Source organism: Spodoptera frugiperda, chromosome 5 (assembly GCF_023101765.2).
Source record: "Spodoptera frugiperda isolate SF20-4 chromosome 5, AGI-APGP_CSIRO_Sfru_2.0, whole genome shotgun sequence".
Lineage (NCBI taxonomy): Eukaryota > Metazoa > Arthropoda > Insecta > Lepidoptera > Noctuidae > Spodoptera > Spodoptera frugiperda.
The window spans coordinates 8,782,003-8,802,376 of NC_064216.1; the positions used below are offsets into that span (position 1 = coordinate 8,782,003).

At 34.5% G+C, this 20,374-nt stretch overlaps 2 protein-coding genes across 2 annotated transcripts in view; one reads left to right on the forward strand and one right to left on the reverse strand.

The window, feature by feature from the left end:
* The window catches only part of LOC118271714 (pancreatic lipase-related protein 2), a 25,047-nt gene extending 11,992 nt beyond the window's left edge, over positions 1-13,055 (reverse strand). Inside the window, exons 1-3 of the mRNA XM_050693756.1 lie at positions 12,608-13,055; positions 3,982-4,081; positions 1,158-1,306 (exon numbers count right to left, since the gene is read on the reverse strand). Coding sequence (XP_050549713.1) covers positions 1,158-1,306; positions 3,982-4,081; positions 12,608-12,653 — 295 coding nt within the window. The 5' untranslated portion in view covers positions 12,654-13,055. The remainder of the gene's footprint in view (positions 1-1,157; positions 1,307-3,981; positions 4,082-12,607) is intronic.
* The window catches only part of LOC118271713 (uncharacterized), an 85,776-nt gene that overhangs the window by 61,929 nt on the left and 3,473 nt on the right, over positions 1-20,374 (forward strand). The window contains exons 3-4 of the mRNA XM_035587878.2: positions 17,302-17,364; positions 19,883-20,080. Of these exons, the coding sequence (XP_035443771.2) occupies positions 17,302-17,364; positions 19,883-20,080 (261 nt within the window). The remainder of the gene's footprint in view (positions 1-17,301; positions 17,365-19,882; positions 20,081-20,374) is intronic.

The following is a 20,374-nucleotide window of genomic DNA, read 5'->3' on the forward strand; positions in this document are numbered from 1 at the left end:
GCAGCTCCGGGTCGGGCATCAGTCCTATTTATTAACATCAATCACGTTGTGCACTGTCCAACATAAGCCTTCCTCAACTGCCACAATTGCTTCCAAATTGGTCAGTTATAAGCAACATGCATGTATGTATATCGAAGTCGATTTAGAGGTATATTTATACATAGCCACTGCCGCTTGTGTATCGACAGTTTAACATGTACCACGGCCATTAGCACATGACATAAATACAGGTCTAATTGACTCCACCGACACTGCATTCGTTCGGAATCGATTACGAATGCGGTATTATATCAATTATGGTCTAAAAATAGAATCGTATGTTTGCGATATGTTCGACACATGCGATGTTGACACCGTGTTTATGTATATTATTAGTTCAATTATATTTTTCCTTTTTATTGCTTTTCGATTAGCCAAAATTGTTACAAGACCTGGATTAGAATTTTTGTCCTCAAAAGACACTCTCTTTAGTGCTATGATATTACCTGGAGCTGCGGACTGCCTAGTCTAGTAAATAGCAGGAAAATAAAAATATACTAAATTGTGATTGTATTTGCACCATTATTTATTTGCACAAAATGTCAATGACATAACACTAAACATATGAACATTATATGGGTTTCACTATGCCAATAACATATTATGAATGACTAGCACATAATCATTATAATAGTAGCAAGGAGCAATTTGTAACCCTTCACACGTGAGGTGCTACGCCGTAGCCGCCTCGTTATCGTCTACGAGCTACGAGCCTACGAGAAGCGGTCACGGCATGCAGGTGTACATGACTCCGTAGTACATTGCTACGGAAATTAACTGTAAACGTTTTGCACTTACATACAAAAAAAAATTATATTATTTTTTTATATATCGAAACGTGTTACTACTGAAGGAATCTATGACATAGCTTCAGATGATTGTCGGGTTAGACTATGCCTTAGTAGCTGTCTCAGAAGAAACTCCAAATCAACTTAAAGTTCTATTTTAACTTAAAGGTCTCTTTTCACGTATAAACAACATGGAAATAAGACAATAAATAAAAATACAACAGAATGCAAATACAATTATTACATTCAACCAAATATATGGCTCAAAATCACAATCTTAAACGAACAATAGACCGAATAATACGATATAACACGTATTTTGTATCTTACCATCCCTGACAGTAGTGGTACCGACTCCACTTACAGACTCGGAGAATCCCATCAGATATATCACCGTGGGATTCGAGAAGTCGAACGATGTCCTCCGTAGAGCGTTCACGTCATTCGGTGGGATTATTTGAAATGTTGTGGGATTTGACCTGGAATAATAAAAATAAGTCTTAATGCATTTGCACACAGTATGTTGCACTTGTCCACCCACACATACCCATGTGAGACTCTTAACATAACTGGTGAATAGTGGGTGTTTAATAATTTATGCACTTTTATTTAACTCTTTCGGCAATTAAAAGACTTGACGACGACTTTTTTTAAATATTATAGTAAAATGCTCTTGAAATCACACTTCACACCAATATTATAAATGTGCAAGTTTGTTTGTATGGATGTTTGTCCATCAATTACACTGAAACTACTAAACTGGGGGATGAAATATACATTCAGGGTATGAGCTGATTTGGGTAATAGGATACTTTTTATTCCACGGGAACACGAGCGAAGCCATTGGCAGAAGCTAGTAATTAGTTATTATATAAAACGCCCTTTGTAAAAAAAAAAACTTGAAGGCACTTCTTAACTCATTATAAGTAGGGTTATAGAAAAGTTTCTATACCAATTAATGCTATACCATTCATTGAGAAAGTGGTATACTTATTCAAGGAAGGAGTTTACAAAAAGTTGGAAAGGTCAACCCGTCAATTAAGCGAAAACGGCTTACGATACACCAACTTTTGAAACCAACTTTTGCATTGAAATTAAGGCAAAGTTATTTAATTGATTGACATGGCCTACCAACAAATATCTCTGTTCAATCTGAATTTATTTATAGAAATCTTTATAGCACATTAAAATGTACAATCCAACAAACATTTACTTACTGAATAAGTAAATAGTAAAATAATTTTAGCTACACAATTGTATATCTGTCTTACACAAAACGAAAGATATTTTTTATATGGAAAAATACGTGCTATGGATGTGTGCTATGAATGGCTTCCTTACTATCGATACATCGCATACTCGAGCTGCGCATCTTCCTTGCACAGCTACATAGCTTAGTACCAGTGGAAACGGTCACATAGTTTTACAGCTTAGCTATTACATCTTCGTAACATAGCTACATAACACATCTCTGGTGAAAAAGCATCCTCAAAATTGCAATTACATGATAATATTTCCATGATTCAAGTAATAACCAACGTAATACCAAGCCTAGTCTATTTCAACCAACATTACAAAATGATACCTAATAATTTCAACCGCCAACTGTTTCAACAATATCCATTCTTCACGTGGATATTTGAAAGTTTGCTGTCACGAATATGACGTCACAACTGACCCCTCATTTCGTTCAGTCCATTTCCTAATAACGTATGGTCATGAAATGCTCAGCCCTGGTGTTGGTCTAAACAAAGGTTATAGCAATTACGTTGCACGTCAAGTGAACAAATGCTTGCATGCGCTGCCTTGCGATTGAACCTGCACGGTCATATGACGCCCTGGTACTTTTCATTCTGTTTGTTTCATGTTGAAGTTTTCTTACTTCGTGAATATTAGCGTAGTATTGTCCAATTTCTTGTAATTATAATTATCATCTTAATCCTAACTAAATTATATAAATCTACTTAGGAGTTCGAATAAACAAAATAAAATTAAAATAAACGCAAAAGTAAGTTTGTTTATATGTTTGTTTATTCGCCTAACTACGTTTTATCTATTCAATCCATTTTCTAAAAGTTTTGCATACATATAGTTGGAACTATGGAGAAGAATATAGGATAATTTGCACAGATAGGTAAAAAAATATTGTTCACCGGTCCGCTAACCAAAACAACCATTAGTAGTTGCGTGAAAATGCCATTCAGCTGTTTTGTTATTGAAACTTATTTATCCGTATAATTTTAGCACATTCAATTTAAATATTAATTATTATTTAGTCAGATTTTGATCATTTAATTAAACTAATGATTTACGCAACCTTTCGTGACAAACGAGCTTTTGGTTAACCTGAAAAAAAACCTAATGTTAGTACGTACGCTACGGCCTATAGACGTCTGTAAAACCGACATTCGCCCTTTAGATTTTAATAACTTATAATAAAACTTCTTCTTGTTTCTGTCTTTCCTCTTTAGATTTTGATAACTAACAAAGAAAATGCTCGTCGTGTATGTAAAGTAGAAATGTAAACATAATAAAAAGAAATCAGTGGAACCATTGAAGCTCGTAACATTTATGCGAGCACGTCGGGTCCGCTGCGGAAATTGGACCTTCGACCCGCGGCCCTGAGCTCGAAATGCGAACGTTACGTCATTTTTGGTCGCCAAATGTACTGCCACTGAGGTTAGCTCCTTATCTGTACGCGATAAAACCTTATCGGCGACCTTTTCATATGAATTTTAATTGAATTTCTATGTTATGTTCTCTGAGGAACAGTTTAGGTATAGAAACATGCGAAAGTAGCTTAGCACTTATAATTCTCTGAAGTGATTCTGAATTTAAGTATTTTAACCACTCTATTAAACTAGCTTCAAAAATTAAATAAGTTCATTGCTAGGGACAGATCTTATGCTATGCTTTTCGTCCAGACATTTTCACATTAGTATATCATACTAATAATTATTATGAATGATAAAGTTTGTATGTTTGTTTGTTTGTTACTCATTCACGTCAAAACGACTGAAAGGATCGGGATGAAATTTGGAACAGGAGCAGATTATGGTCTGGAATAACACATAGGCTACTTTTTATCCCACGGGAACGCGGGCAGAGCTGCTGGCAGAAGCTAGTTTAATATAAATGATAGAAACATACGTACCTAGTAAATAACTTATACTGTATATCTTGGGTATCATCGTGCGGGCAGCAGTACCCGCACTGACCAATCGGAGCCGACATAAAACATATTTCGGCTATACCTGGAACAAAATAAATTGCACACTGAAATAACCACGTCATAATGACTGTTCATTCTATTACCACTCTTATGGACAGTGATAAATGGTTTAGTTTTGGCTGGCACTGTTTGTTTTATCTATGACTTTTATGTTTTGCTGCTTCATTAAAAATGCTTTAACACTTTTGACTGTAACTCTGAGATAATTAAAGTTCAAAATAGCATGTAATTACGACGACAGTGACACGACTTTGACTTTAATTAACGTACCAAATTAGAAACATTTGGTAATACAGTATAAGCGATAGGTATTATACCTTGATAATGAAATGAATACCTTGAAATGATAAAACAGTTTTGAAGCTAGTCGTTTCGACAGGCTAGACCAACCTTCAACTTCAACTCAAATAGGCGAATTGTACTCAAAATAAATAAATTACACTCATATTATTCGAAGATAAGCTACATTTATCACACTATAATATTATAAATGTGAAAGTTTGTTTGTTTAGCTCTTTGTCCGTCACTCACACTGAAACTACTGAACGGATTTTGATGAAATTTGGTATACAGACAGGGTATGAGCTGACTTAGGTGAAATTATGCTTTTTATCCCACGGGAACGCGGGGTAATCCGCTGGCAGAAGCTAGTACTTACATACAACTACTTTTTCGTGTTAAACAGTACTTCAGCAGCTATTTAGTACAAGGACAAAAATATGTTTGTAATTAATTATATGTATCACTTTCATGTCACAGCTTAATAATAATTAGGACTCCTAACTTAGCTGGCTAGTTAATTATTTAAACACTATATTTTCGTTTTGGAATGGTCATCCATCGATCGAAGTAAGTACAGTACTAAACTTCTAATAATGCAATAGTATCAATTTCTCCAATTTTCACAACTTGAGCTCAGACAGTTTGTTCCTTCATCTTAGTAAAATGGCTAATTCATAAGGTGATACTAAAGGTAGGCACAAAAATAAATAATAACATTAAACAATAACACAATAGCAGACCAAAGTTTAGCAAGAACCCGGCAACAAACACCGCCATGTTTGTTGCCAGAATTGCCAGTCCGACTAAACAAGCAGATGACTGGCAGGCACAGCCGTCACTGGCATTAGGGAAACAGCTTAGCGGTCACCGACCCGTTAACCCAACAAACTAACAAACGGGCACTCCTTTGACACAAAGGTCTTTGTACATAGCTCCACATTAAGCTATACAGGACCAGTATAAACTGACCGTCGAATATACGGAAAGATCGCACAAAGCAAGACCATGGTAAACTGGTTTTATATAACTCGATCTGCAACCAAGTAGACTGCTAATCCAGGTTGATTGATCGTGAGATACAGTGCGGATTAACGTTGTCGGTCGTTTCCTTTATAAATTATTGTTAGGTCTACTGAATTGTAAAATTGTTTGGTTATTCATCAAGATGTTGGGAAGAATAAGTACCTACTTAATACTTTTAATGTGACGATAGAGTAGAACATATTGATCCTTACCACTATTCCCGCGTAAGACATAAAGGACTACACATGTGACAGAGACGGGACATCAGTTGGTTCCTCAAATTGATTCCTCAAGACATTTACCATCCCGGAGCTGCGGACTACCTAGCCCTTTACCGTGGCTCCAGCTCGAAAAGCAGGTGTAGGAACGGTGTGGTTTTTAGTCAGTAAGAGTCTGACACTCCCTCTTGCCTAAGGCGAGAGAAGTCATTGGACGATTTTCACACCTCAAAAAAGAGACCTTTACCATGACATGGCTTTATAATGTGGCAATACAAAGTAACACGTAACCCCATATCCTAATAATACCATAGGTAGCACAAAAGCGTTGCCAAACTTCCATTCCCCACCTTTTCAATCACGTTTTATTACAACAATATCTTTCAATTTGGAATTTGACATAAAAAGGTAAAAAATAAATCTACCATTGAATAGTTCCTATAAACTTGAAGGCTGTTGGTAATGGTATATAGTTAAATGCCCTATAAACTGCTAACGTATTATTTGAATGAACCAATGATTTGAAAAAACCACAAGGCCGTTTCAAAGTCGCGGAATATGTGTTGAAATTCATAGAAACTGTTCTGGTCAATACAAATAATTAGTTTATGGTAATACGTGTTAAGGGATATTTCACAATGAACTAATCTTAACAAAAGAACGTAAGTTTAGAACAACAAAATAAATAGAAAACTTTTAAATTCCTCACTTTATGTTAAAATAATTGTCTGGTACAGTGGAATACAAAGCCTGAACTTATTTAAAAAGAACCATAAATTTCTGATAGGATAGACGACATAATAAAGGTGAAAGAGAGCTGTTGGATGAAGGTCTCTACCAACTGCCAGATCTGTACCATACGAGAGCGTGCGCTCTGATTAGTTTGTTCGAGTCAGCCAATCAGAGAACACGCTCTCGTTTTGATTACTTTAAACGTACTTAAATAAAATTTTACTAAGGGACTTGGAAGTTATAGGAATAGATTATTGTTCAGCAACAGATATCTTGTGGCTGATAAATTGATGAAGATCACTATATATCTATGTAATTGAACATTCGAATATTCCTAACTTGTAGGTAATAATAATCACCAAATACAACAAACACAGCTTAACAAACCACAACAAGCGCCTAGTACCTTTTCATTAGCAACGAAAAGTATGGAAATTACACGCGCTAAAGAAAAATTGCTATACAAATCAGTGTAGGCTTAGGAGCGGCGATGTTTATGTGCGCAATTACGAGCATCATGTAAGAACATTAGCATCACGCACACGAAACCACAAATTATGGTTATTTTCAATATACTTTATATAGGTAAACATTGTTATCACAAATTGTGCAGGTAAATTGGATGATTTAGAAGTTGTTTCCATTACTTTAAGGGCTTTAGTATAGTCACTATCATTCATCATTGCATATCATTTTTCTCCTATTTTCTGATATATTACATAATGGATAAGTAAATTATCTTAAAAACAAACAGCAAATAGGTTACACTGTTAAAGACTCCTGCCTGCACCTATAAGACTATAAGGCGTGATGTTACGTATTACAAATTTTCATAAAAAAACTATTACATATTTCTTACAGCAATCCACACACAATCTTACAATCAGGACATCAAGCTTCACGTATTTCAACATTTATTAAAAAATAACGCAACAATATTGCTCAATCCACAATCAAATCAGATTTAAACTGAACGTAAATACGAATACAGAAACCGTACTTATTTTTATTTTTTAATTTTTGAAATAAAAACTATCCTATGTCCTTTCTAAGGTTTTAAACTATATCTGTACCAAATTTCAACCAAATCCGTCAAATAGTTGCAGAGATTATTGGTATAAGCATAGAATAGTGTTCGACGTGATTCTTTAATTTGACGTAACTTTTTTATTTATGAACCGATTGACATGAAACAAACACTAAATGTTAATTGAAGCCTACCACAATATATTCGTTATCCAACTCGGATCAGCCGTTTCTGAGATTAGCTCGCATAGACAAACAGACAAACAAAAAAAAAGTTAAACATTTTTGGGTTCGACATCGACATAACAATAACACCTGCTAATTTTTTTATTTTTATTTTCAATGTCGATTTTATTATATGTATAGATTTTTATTTTTTGATTTTCCACGACAGTACCGAAGCGCTCGGCCCATACCCCACCAAATGAGTGTAACGAAACCATAGCGCGATCTATTTCGATCCCAACGCCAAAGACAACTCGGATTATTTATCTATACTCCGTTCGGGCATTTTCTTTGTACTAAAAGTTTAATTATATTGATATTATTTTTTTCATACCTTTTTACTATTTATTTACTTTTTTTCGATGAATTAAAACAATCATGTACCGAAGTCGTGTAACGATCGACATAGAATTATTTATATAATTTTTTTCATACCTTTTTACTATTTATTTACTTTTTTTCGATAAATTAAAACAATAACATGAACCGAAGTCGTGTAACGATCGACATAGAATTATTTATAAATAATTTATTTCTTATTTTAATTTTTTGATTTTTGAAATAAAAATATATCTATGTTCTTTCTAAGGTTCTAAACTATATCTGTACCAAATAAAGTTGCGGAGATTAATGGTATAAGCATAGAATGTTCGACGTGATTCTTTAATTTGACATAACTTTTTTATTTATGAACCGATTGACATGAAACAAACACTAAATGTAAATTTAAGCATCCCACAATATATTCGTGAAAACCGCATCCAACTCGGATCAGCCGTTTCTGAGATTAGCGCGCACAGAGGAACACGCTATTTTTTTTATTTTTATTTTCAATGTACAGACAGCACTTTTCTACGATTTTATTATATGTATAGATAGAAAATAGTAAATTATGGTAAACACAATCAGCAAATAGGTTATACTGTTACCTACCTCAGTACATTAAAAAAATGGTGTCTCGCAAAAAAAGTACTTAATCCACAATCAAATCAGATTTAAACTTAACAATACATACAGATAACAATCTTCCGAAAATAAATTAGATACGTATCTACTTCAGTACATTGTTTCGCAAAAAAGTTTTTTTTTTTGTTTTCGCAGACGCATTGTAGGTAATTGTAAAAGTGAACAATAAAAAGTTAAAAGTCTAATGAATGACTCGTGATTGCCGTAAACTGAAAGTAGAGCGAAGAGATAACAGCATTATGTCACCTGATGGTTCTTATACAATGGCATTGTACTGGCCACTCATTCAGGGATTTACTCGCACTGCGTAAGATTCGGATACTCGTTCGTTGTAACTAACAAGAGTACGTAACTTAAAATTGGTAGAATGAGGAAATTTTTGTTTCTATTTTGGACTAGTGAATGAATAGACGTAATTCTTATATTATTTTCCGATTTCTTTAAAAAGGTCTTCCTTGAATAACATTGTATGTTTACAAAAATCAAAAAGCTATCTATAGATTTTTGATTTGACCCGTGCCGGCCAAAGTACTGGTGGATTTTATTCGGTTTTTTTCTGTACTACAGTACTACTGAAAGATTTACACAGAATCTGGAAATGTGTCCGGTATATGGCTCACCCCCTATTGCATGGGTCTTCTAACATAAATTGTGAATAGTGAGTGTACATTGTACAGTGGCATAATGTGCATCTGTCTATCCATTCGGGAATAAAAGGTGTAACGATATTTATTTTATTTTTGATTAAGCAAATTATCACTTCAGTCAATCATCTTGGATATGCTCAAAAAATATGCCCAGTACCTATTGCCTAAACAACTGTTAGTAAACTTTAATGTAAGTTCGTAAGAGCACTTAAGTAAAACGATTTTAGTAAATTACCCAAATTAAGTTGTTCTTAAGTGTTATAACATTATAATGTTAATTTCTTTTAATATTTGGGTCACTGTGTTATATGCTTTAGAGAATTTCATAACTTTTAATGTGTGACTACGTAATTTTATTATTGTTGGTCAGATTCTTGTTGGGATTATATCTTAGTGTTTTTAATTCAATTTATAATAAGGGTGTTTGTTTTTTTAAGATAACAATGGCATAGGTAGATACGTATATGTACCTACACATACAGGTAACTATTTACATAACTAAAAATTAAAATTAATTACTTCTCAGCATAAAATTGTCTTAATTTTAAATTAGCTACGCATCTTAATTATACGTTTCACCTTGAAATGTTATTAAAGAAATAAATACTTTGATAAAAATACTTAGTACATTTATTCAATTTTAAATTTCAATTTTTATTCTAAAAAATGAGTAAAACATTGACAAATAAACTTTATTTACCTAATAACTCAGCTATTACCCGTGACTCCACTCGCATGGTTGAAAGAAAACACATAAAAATATTGCCTATATGCACTCTCCATCGTTCTAATTATCTGCAGACACAAACTCTGTCGCGTAAAAATCTTGCCACGTGAAAAAAAGACAAAGAACACTTTCCCATTTTTTTGTATACCTAGTAAGGATAGAATAAACACTCGAAATATTTTATAATTTTACTTTCTACGGCGGAATTTTAATAAGCTCACAGTAAATCGTAGAGAATAGCTTTCGTCATTATCACCCATTTAAAGATTGTTACAATGTAACACACATCATAATAGTATTTATTACACTATTATTTTTATAACATTTTAATAAAACCCGCTGTACATATTTATTCAACATTAGGTAACAAACCATTATCAACTCTATCCTCCTTATTATAAAGTTCTAAATCATATACCTTAACAATCTGGTGCAAGTTCGTCTTACAAATTAGTACTTAGTGGTTCTATTATACAATAACTACACAATACACATTAAATGTATTGTCTAATCTTTCAGTAGTTACCCTACTGATGAACAATATTAACTTATTTCCTGAAGTACTTTAATTAACTTTGCAACTCATAATGGAGCTCTATTAATATGTATCCGTATAATATTCAGTAACGGTCTTATTACAAAGTTCACTGCGTCTTTAGTTAAGTAGTTGCAAATACGAATACCAAACAATTGACCTTTTTTATGACAAGGGAAACCTTTAAGAGGCGCCTAGCTTTTAGGGGATAAAAGACTAGGGAGTGTAGGATTTTTACCTCACTAAAACCACCACGGTGGTTATCCTCAAAACCTGGAAAGAAAGACAGAGTAACAATTGATCTTAGGTTCCATTCCTGAATCAAACTTTAACTTTTGAGTATTATCGGTTTATTAAGAATTTTCAGTAATAAGTAGCACTGAGTCTTGTGCAACAATATTAGGATAGGCTCATTCTTTTTGTAACTTTAATAGAAAATATATTAAACATCAGTAAGTAACCTACAGCCCTGCCTTTCCTTTTATGGATACTAAACATCATAATATGATATGTATATTTTTATTTGTCACAAACATACGTACTTGGCCGAGATGACAAACGTGTATACAAATTAGCTTATGCTCGTGAATGAAGCACTAACCAATACGTGCTAACACTCCACAATACTACCGACGTACTTACTACAAAGTGCTAATCAATAAATCATCTAGGTTTCGAGGAAGTAGACATTATAATACCTACATTATAATACACCTTTGTAGCTAACCGCTTATCAAGTTATCCCAAAACTCTGTAATTGATATTCAATCTTATTATTTTGTGATAAAGTTTATAGTTTGTTTGTTCAGAGTAGGTTGATGTGCATGTCGTTTGTTTATTTCAATAATTCTGTCTTGTAATCGTGATATTGCATTCAAATATTGATTTATTTGTAGGTTAACTAAACCAACAACCAACCCATGATTTTCCTCGCTTCATTACCATGGAAATTGTTATTCAGTTTAACACGTTCTCTTCTCTCTTTCTGGACAATTTAGCCGATAATCATGCCTAAGGCACAGAATACTAAGGTCTGGTACGGTCTAAGGTCGCATCTATACCTAAAGCAAAATTCATCAAAATCTGCTCAGTAGTTAAGGTGTTGCAACGTACCAAACTTACTTTCATGCTTGCAATAATAGTAACAGTCATAGAAACGGATTTCGCGATCACTATCGTGCCTATATTTGTGCAAGTCATCCGCAGTGATGCTGCAATTGAGCAATCTATCATTGTGTCGATATTTATGTACTTACATATATCACATGTATCAAAGTTCGTATGTTCGGCATCTTCCTTAATATATACCGTTCAAACTCTAAAAGTTTTATTTTATATCCTAAACTTAGCAAAGCGAGTTGATTTGCACTCTTTACCACGCGGCCCGCAAAAAAGAGTGTTATTACGGTTATTACTATGGATGCATTAAAGTGATTTGATTTGATAAAAACGTTTACTTAGTAGATACTTTACCTATAGACCAATAAACAAACAAATGACATCAGGAAACATCTATCGACTAGCTTCTTTTCCCGCATTCTCGTGAGTGTGTTCATTGAAAAGTTTTGATCAATTAAATTATCCTATGTAGAACTGGAGAGTGTGATTTTTATTTTAGCGTAAAACTTTTATAATTTCGACTTTATTAAACAAAAGTCGCGGCAGTATATTATAGCCACCTATCACAATTTCATTACTAACGTAACGTAACGTAAACTAGGATAGTTTACGTTAAACTAGGATACTGTATGTATGTAGTAGTTACGTCAAACCATTCAAATTGATGGATGGATTAAAAAGTAATGTGGTGAATGTTGAAACTATCTCATTAGGTTTTGCTGTGGATACCATTATGCTATGGTCATGGTATTATTACTTTATACTAATATGCTTTTCGATCACTCTATTCAATTAATTATAATAAACTAAACAACAGTTAAAATATTTTATTTATTTTTTGTTATAATTACTTAGTATTTAATTTCTTTTGAGTTCTTTAAAAAGATTAATGAAAACATACTGAAATATCTACATACTACAATATTTTATAATGAAAAAAAATATTAAAATATTTTTATAAGTATAACATTTTAGTCTAATTAAACACATCCTTCTATTAATTTTTTAAGTTATAAAAAGCATTTTACGTATCAAACCAAAAACTTACCAATAAAAAACGACGAAAGCTGACACGCGGTAGCATTCACCACCATGTCCGATCACAATAATAAATACCAACAAAACCGATTAAAAATACACTCCAGCACTGAAAACCATCATCTCAGAACGAAGCATTTTCCCGGTACGAGGGCCGAGACGAGAGTTCAGCACAATAGCATCCCGTACAATGGTTGGAAACTCGTTATAAAAACTTTTTTTACTAGAGAATTTCCCGATTAACTGTGAAGAACCGGAGCTCATTAGGGCTTACCGGTTACTGTCGAGTTTGCGGAAATACGGTCACATATATCGCGAATATTTTTTTTAACGAAGATCATAGACGCGTTCCTTTTTCAAATTTAATATTTTATTAACGAAGATCATAGACGCTTTTCTTTTTCAAATTTTGTAACGTCCAAAGAGGTTGGATTAGTCTGTCTACGCCGAAGGGTATTTGCTAACTGTTTAGTTGTTATACTAAAATAAAAATCGACCGCTCTGATACCAATGGCAGCCATGATTACGCAAACGATTCTGTAAGACAAAAACGCTACGAAATTATATCGTTGATCGAATTGATTTCTCTGTAGATAATCAGTTTCAAATTAAATAAGTAAGTGTGGTCTAGATAAATTATCAGGGTTTGAAAGATGTGTTTCAAAATCTTTTGAAGTTGACTAGTTAAGCAGGTACAGTTTTTTTTTGTTTTAGCAAAGTGACTACTAAGTATAAGAACCAGAGTCTGGGGTTAAAGGTCGAGAAACATATTATTGGACTTTGAGAACGAATTCGCGCATTTCTAACATTTACTTTCAATTAGCACGATATCTGCTCGTTGTCCGAGTGATCGGAGGTCGACTGCCGTTCAAGAGGTATCAGGTTCACATACACCACACCATAACATGGTTAGAAACAGATGGGGCCCAGTACGGCTGATGCCTGATCCGAAGCTGCGGACTACCTAGCGCGGCTACCGGAGTTCCAGCTCGAAAAGCAGGAGTAGGAACTGGGTGGCTTTTAGTTAGTAAGAGTCTGACACTCCCTCTCGCCTCGTCCAAGGCGAGAAAAGTCAATAGATGATTTTCTGCGCTTAAAAAAAAACATGGTTTGAGGGTTTGCATCTAACCGAAATTTAGCCCCTTAGAATATTATAATACATTTCGTTTAAAGGAAGCCTAGTTTTCCGGAGCAGGTAATTTCAGCCGTGGTTAGATACGTTTAGGGTAAACTGGCGGTAAGTTCATTAGAGAGGGCGCTTAGTTAACTCTGCAGTAGTTATCTGTAGCGTAACAGTTAACTGAAGTGAATATTATGTAGTATCAATACGTATCTATTGAGTTAACCTTTTGCGTTATCATTTTCACACTAGGATCTCTACCCGCCTGCCAAATTGCTATAGCTTTTTTTAAGAGGGGAAAATCATCCAATGACTTTTCTCGCCATGGACGAGCCGAGAGAGAGTGTCAGATTCTTACTGACTAAAAACCATCCTGTTCCTACTCCTGTTTTTCAAGGCGGAGCTCCGGTAAACCCGCTAGGTAGTCCACAGCTCCGAAATTACTATAGCTTGTATATTATGGCAAATCTTTTTATACAGAGAAGAGCCAAAGTATACCATTGGACTGTCGTAGATATCATTATAACATCATGATTCATGAGTAATTTAATGACTATTTATTTGCCTCGCGATTAATTCACTTTACGTGCGCCGCATTAAAATGGGTTATACTGGAAGTCTTCTGCCTTTGTTATCCCGAGAAATACAAGTAGTACTTATAACGAGATCCAGTATAGCTACGTACGTATATGTAGTTTAGTACAGACGGCAGCACAACTAGCTACCATAGATTGAAACTTTAACATAAAATAACCCCTGAACCACTTTTTACCAAATGTTATATACCAATGAATAATAAAAGCTGAACCTATTAATACACGGAATGCCTACAAGGGGCACTTTCTAGTACCATCACAATATTTTCAAAAACTGAAAGATATTGAACAAAACTTTACTCTATAAGCAGAAATCGAGAAGCAGAGACTTTGCTCAGCTACTCTCGTTGAGTCTCTTTGGCTTTAAAGTTCAAATTCCAATAAAGAACTTGACAATTTCGAATACTTTGATTTACTGTCGTCTGTCCCTCCGCATTATTACTTACTGCAATTAAAACGGAATGGAGTAAGTCAGCCGTGAAAGGAATATTAATTTTAATGTATCCTCTAATGGACTTGAACTGGAGCCAAGTTCCTTGGGATCGATGCTAAGTACACACATATTTGGAACACTTGGATATTGAATATCTGATCTCATTTTCATTGCACTTTAGTACCAACATTTTGCTGCGCAAAAGTGCGCTTAGCTACCTACATTTTGCGGACTGGTTTGTGGGTTACCGGGGCTCTGGGTTGAAAAGAAAAAGATGGGATGGTTTTTAGTCAGTAAGAGTCTCGCCAGAAGTCATTGAATGATTTTTCACCCTCAGAAAAAAAGATTCCTATATAAGGAGATTCTTCCGTGTCTATCATATCGTGGGTGCTATTTAAAAAAATAAAAAGTTGCCCCGCATTAGGATTTTAGCTACAGACACGTTATTTTTTTATATCCTAGGTACACAAATGTACACAAATACAGTGTTATAAAAATAGTCATTCAGTAGTCATCCAGCCAGTACACAAAAAGTGCAGTCGCCAAATTTTCACAACAACGATTTTTTTTCACAAGGCCCGAGAATAATGAAGAGTATCCATCTGCTCGTTTGCATTACATTTCATCACTCCTCCGGCGTTGTAAAAAACGTACCTACCTCTAGTTTTTACGTCTGCGCTAGATATTAGATCTATTAAAATATTAAATGTTCTTAAACATTATAAAAGGCAGTTAATGAACTGACGCAAGAAGTTATCTGATACGGTCAACAAACAAACCAAAAAACATATTTTCGTATGTCACAACTGATCATCAAATTAACAATCTTAATGGTGCATTGTCAAACGTGTGTATTTTATGAAAAAAAAAACGCAATGGCCACTTGTTATGAAAAATATCCTTTTATAGTAGACTTAGTTTAATATTTTCCAAAAACAGTTTAGTTAAAAGACTATATTTCACGGGTCGGAGAGGTACTATAATTATGTATTATATCGGGATTCCATTTATAAAAATACATAGCAATATAACACTGGTTCTGAATTCATATTATACCCTGTGCGCTATAACAAGGTGCGGCTGACAGATGCCAGTATGACGTTGACGTCTCTCTTTAGGGATGGACATTAGAAAAATCTGTTTTTATCGCTATCGATACTCGCAGCATACATTTAATTCTCTTGAATTTTTTCATTAAATGTATGTGTTATTTAGTTGTGCAGTCCAACTACGTGTATATACTTGTCAAAATAAATATTTTATGACCGAGCCCTGAGGTGTTTCAGAGTTACAGTTTTACAGAACCGTAAAGAAAACAAGGATATATTAGTTTGTATATGTTAGATTAAGTACCACCACGCATTATCAATGGCGCCGGAAATGTCTAGAAAAATGCCTACTACATATTTCTGCTCAGATAATGTCACTGTGGTTTGGGCAGAGAGAGCCGCATCTACAGTGGATTTACCCACATAGTTAAAGGTTTTTTAAGAATGATAATTGAACGACGCACGATTTTCGTTTTTTATTCTAAAAAAACATCGACTACCTATCCATCGTAGCCGTACATCCCATCACTAAACACTACTATGGCTTTACGTTATACGCATAACACTTTACTTTATTTTTCATTTCATTAGATTTTAATTGAATACTAGAACATTCCGGTTGGTTTTAATTTAATTAACTACGCATCCGAATGATTTAAAATAATACGAATGTGATACAGCTAAAATATTAAGGCATAATTTTTAAATCGCAGCAACTTTCAAGAGTGATACGAAACGTTACTGAATCTGTCAGCCGCACCTTCTTAGAGCGCATTAGGTATAGTGTACTCCATCTCCGCATATTATGATGATGTTGCTAAAACGGCAATTGCATATTCTCTTCGCTGCAGCATGATCTATAAATGAATGTAATTTACTTGATATTTCCGACACAAGATCACTATAATCATGTCTAGAATGTCATGAATATATAACTATGTTATTGCTGAGGAATCTGTCTTCATTATGTAGTTAGGTACTTATATGGAGGAAGTAAAGTACAATACATTTCTCTGAAATCATCACATTATTGGTACAATTAGAATTTGATTTATAGGAAAAAGTATTTTACAAAAAAAAATATAAACGACTAGATGACGAATTAGTACAACCTGCAATAAAAGAAATAAAGACGAGAGTTCTGACGGTCGTCCCCACGATAGTTCTAAAATTGATGAGTGATACAAAATGCTAATGAGATTAAATACACTCTAGTAAATGCTCTGGATGCATAATATATTTGTTACCACCTAGTAATCAAAAAGTGTTTAAGTAGTACCTACCTTATAACAATATGGACCCATCAGCTATGTGGACTTTAGAGTGCCCATAGCTATATAACAAAGCCTATTCCATAAAAAATAAACAAGTACCTGAAAAAAGCTTCTACGTTCTTTAATATTAAAAAAAGTCATCAAACAGAGTGAAGACTTGGAAAGTTTTAAAATGTGAATACATATTTAACGAAAGGAATGTATTTTTTAAAGCCTATCTCTTTTGTTACAGGACAAATTGCTCAATAAACTGGAAGAAAATGAACCGGAACTCGCCTCTTCGCCAGATGAGGAAGTAAGTTCATAAAGTAATAAATTATTTAGAACGAAATACTCAAACGCCACTCGAGTTTTACATGATCTGTGGAGAGTTTCCGCTGCCGCCATATTTAAAACTCAAAGACAGGAAAAGATGCAGCTTTTCAGAACCGACCTGAATAAAAATTTCAATGTAGGCACTGGACTTAAACTACACAAAATTTGAACGATATTTGGCAGCTTTTTGTGTGTTTTTGGTAATGGAACTTTTATTAAGTAATGGACTGATAAAAAGCAGTAGAAACTATAGGTACGTAGGAGGAGTGAAAGATGAACGCAATTTATTACTTCAGAGAGTAATCCTCGTGATGTTACGTAATACGAGTATAAAACTAGTAGAGAATCCGAAAAAAACATCTAGAAACAGAACGAAACATAAAAAATACAAAATATACATAATATTTTCTCATTCCGCTAGAACGAAGTTCATTAATGCAGCGAGGATTAAGCGGGAATTAGCAACATTTTCGGGTTTCATTAACTTTTTAATTCCATGGCGGGTCTTCTGTGGCGTGGCGTAATATTTTCACATTTTTGTTTACGCTGCGTCCCTGGCTTACATCCTATGTATCGCAATGCGCCATTCTGGATAACTTACTACAGATACAAACATAGGGGTACTTTATCTACATAATATATAGCTATTACCTATTTAGTTGACAGTACCCAATACCTAATTAGTACCTTGAAGTGATAGCTGGTACCTACATGGTTACATAATATTCGAATTTATCTAAGTAGGTATATAAGTACATAGTGGAACACCTCTTCGAAGTTTTAGTTTTCACATTACTAGTGAGAAGTGCGTTACCTCTACATTCTCTAGGGTGAATGAAAAGCGTAATATAAACTCATCGGTCGGGATTTTCGAAATTAAAAAAGGCTAAGGATTCAATTACCGGGTATTACTTTTTTTAATCGCAGTTATTACATATAGAGGCTAGATTTCTTACGGTGGACTCTCAGACTTAGGCATCTATTAGAAAGAGCCATATTGCCCTAGTCATAACCTGATTGACCTGTAAATCTCTAAACAAACTATTCAGACACTTGGAAACAAAAACTGAACTTAAGTAATCTAATCGGAAATTAAGTGAAAGCTTGAAATAATGTAAACAACGTCTGATCCGGTCTCAGTGACCGATGCAAACAGCTGACGACGAACCTTGACGCCGTCCAAGGTTATAATCAGTGCCGGCGTAGGGGCCACTGACACCCCGGGCGAAAATATTGTGGCGCCCACTTGAGGGAAGCAATATCAAGTGTTAGTAGTAGTTTTTCATTTTATTGGCGCCCCCCAGACTTTGTCGCCCTGGGCCATCGGCCCATGTCGCCCCCTAACGCCGGCACTGGTTATAATCTACAAGACGCTAATTGTGTAATTATTTTTGTGTTAATTAATTAAATTTTTATTTAATTAAATTAAATTGTCTATAAATTAAATTAACTGCCTTTTTAATCGAGTGATCTGTGATCGTAAACACAAGAGTTTGGGTCTCGGGTTCGATTCTCAAGTTGGACAATGTAGGGACAAATTTGGGTTAGGTTACTAGTCCACTTAATATGGAACGAACTGATTACATACGTGGTTGCTTATTTAGATATGTGAGATTATTCGCCACTTAGTTACTTTAGGTATGTACACTGAAAGTGCTTATTATAAATTCGTCTCATGCATTAAAAATAATTTATATTTAGGAATTAACAGGATTTAAATTGATTACTGACAATTGAATTGGACATATTGTGACGAATTGAATCTGCGAATTGTGACGAATGTGGTATAATAGTCCTTAGGAATCAATTTATTGAATTTTGTATTTATTTATACCGATTACACGTTGACTGGAAGGTGCCTAGGTCACAGAATATAGAAATAATTGACAATTCTTTTCTATACCTAGGTACCTATACGTAATTGCAATTTTAATTCCTATCGGGTACTTTTAGGTAGGTAATGAGAAAATTAGCTAAACTGCTAAGAAATGGACGTTACTTCTATTTGGTACCTACCTGGTAAAAAGTGCACGTAGCTTGTAATAGAACATCTTTATCTACACCTAGTAATAGGTTGCTCGCTGTGCAACTTAGAGCGGGTTCGATTCTCGCAATAATAATTATTTAATATAATTATTTATATTATTTAAGAATTATAATTCTTTATGTGATGCACAAATCATTGTTCCTGGTCTAATTGTAGGTAATGTGTAGCTACATAATAGACTATTTATGTTTGTATATGCACCTACAGCACAGCAAATCCGTGTAAGCCACGTTTCTAAAAAACAATCAAAAAGTAAAACCAACAAATTACCGCCATTGACATTTTAGAATCACTAACCTTACCTAATCCGTTCCTTAGCAGTTCTTTTGGGAACAAAATCATTACTAAGGAATAGTTTAAGTAAACATTAACTGACTCTGAGTACGGCGGTTAATTGTGAACGTTCGAAACGAGGGTCTAACTAACCATATTTATACCTTTCTGCTTCCAGTGTGTAATATGTGTGAACGCGAAGGCGACGATGCAGACGTCACCGTGCGGGCACAGGGTGGTGTGTCGGCGGTGCTTCGTGAAGACCATTCAGATGGCCGTCAGCCAACGCCTGCTGCCGCTGCGCTGCGTCATCTGCCGCGCCAAGATCCTCCGGCTGCGGCAGGCACCGCGGCTTGTTACTAGCAAGAGTTGGCAGGTGAGACTTGTCGTAATTAGAGTTTTATCTAAGTAGTCAGCAGCAAGTCGTTGATTGGTCAAGACCTTCCGAGCATCAGGCTCTAGCTCGGCTCTGATTCTTGGGTTCGACAAAGGAGATGGCTAAATGACTGACCCAGGCATAATAACAAGAATACGAATTTCACGCTAACCCGTATTATTTAAATATTCACTTATGAATTATTTTGTGTTTAACTAATTCTTATAACTTGGTGAACAAAAATTAACAAAAAATAAGTTTCATAATTGATTTTTTTCTGTTGTGGTTTGACAT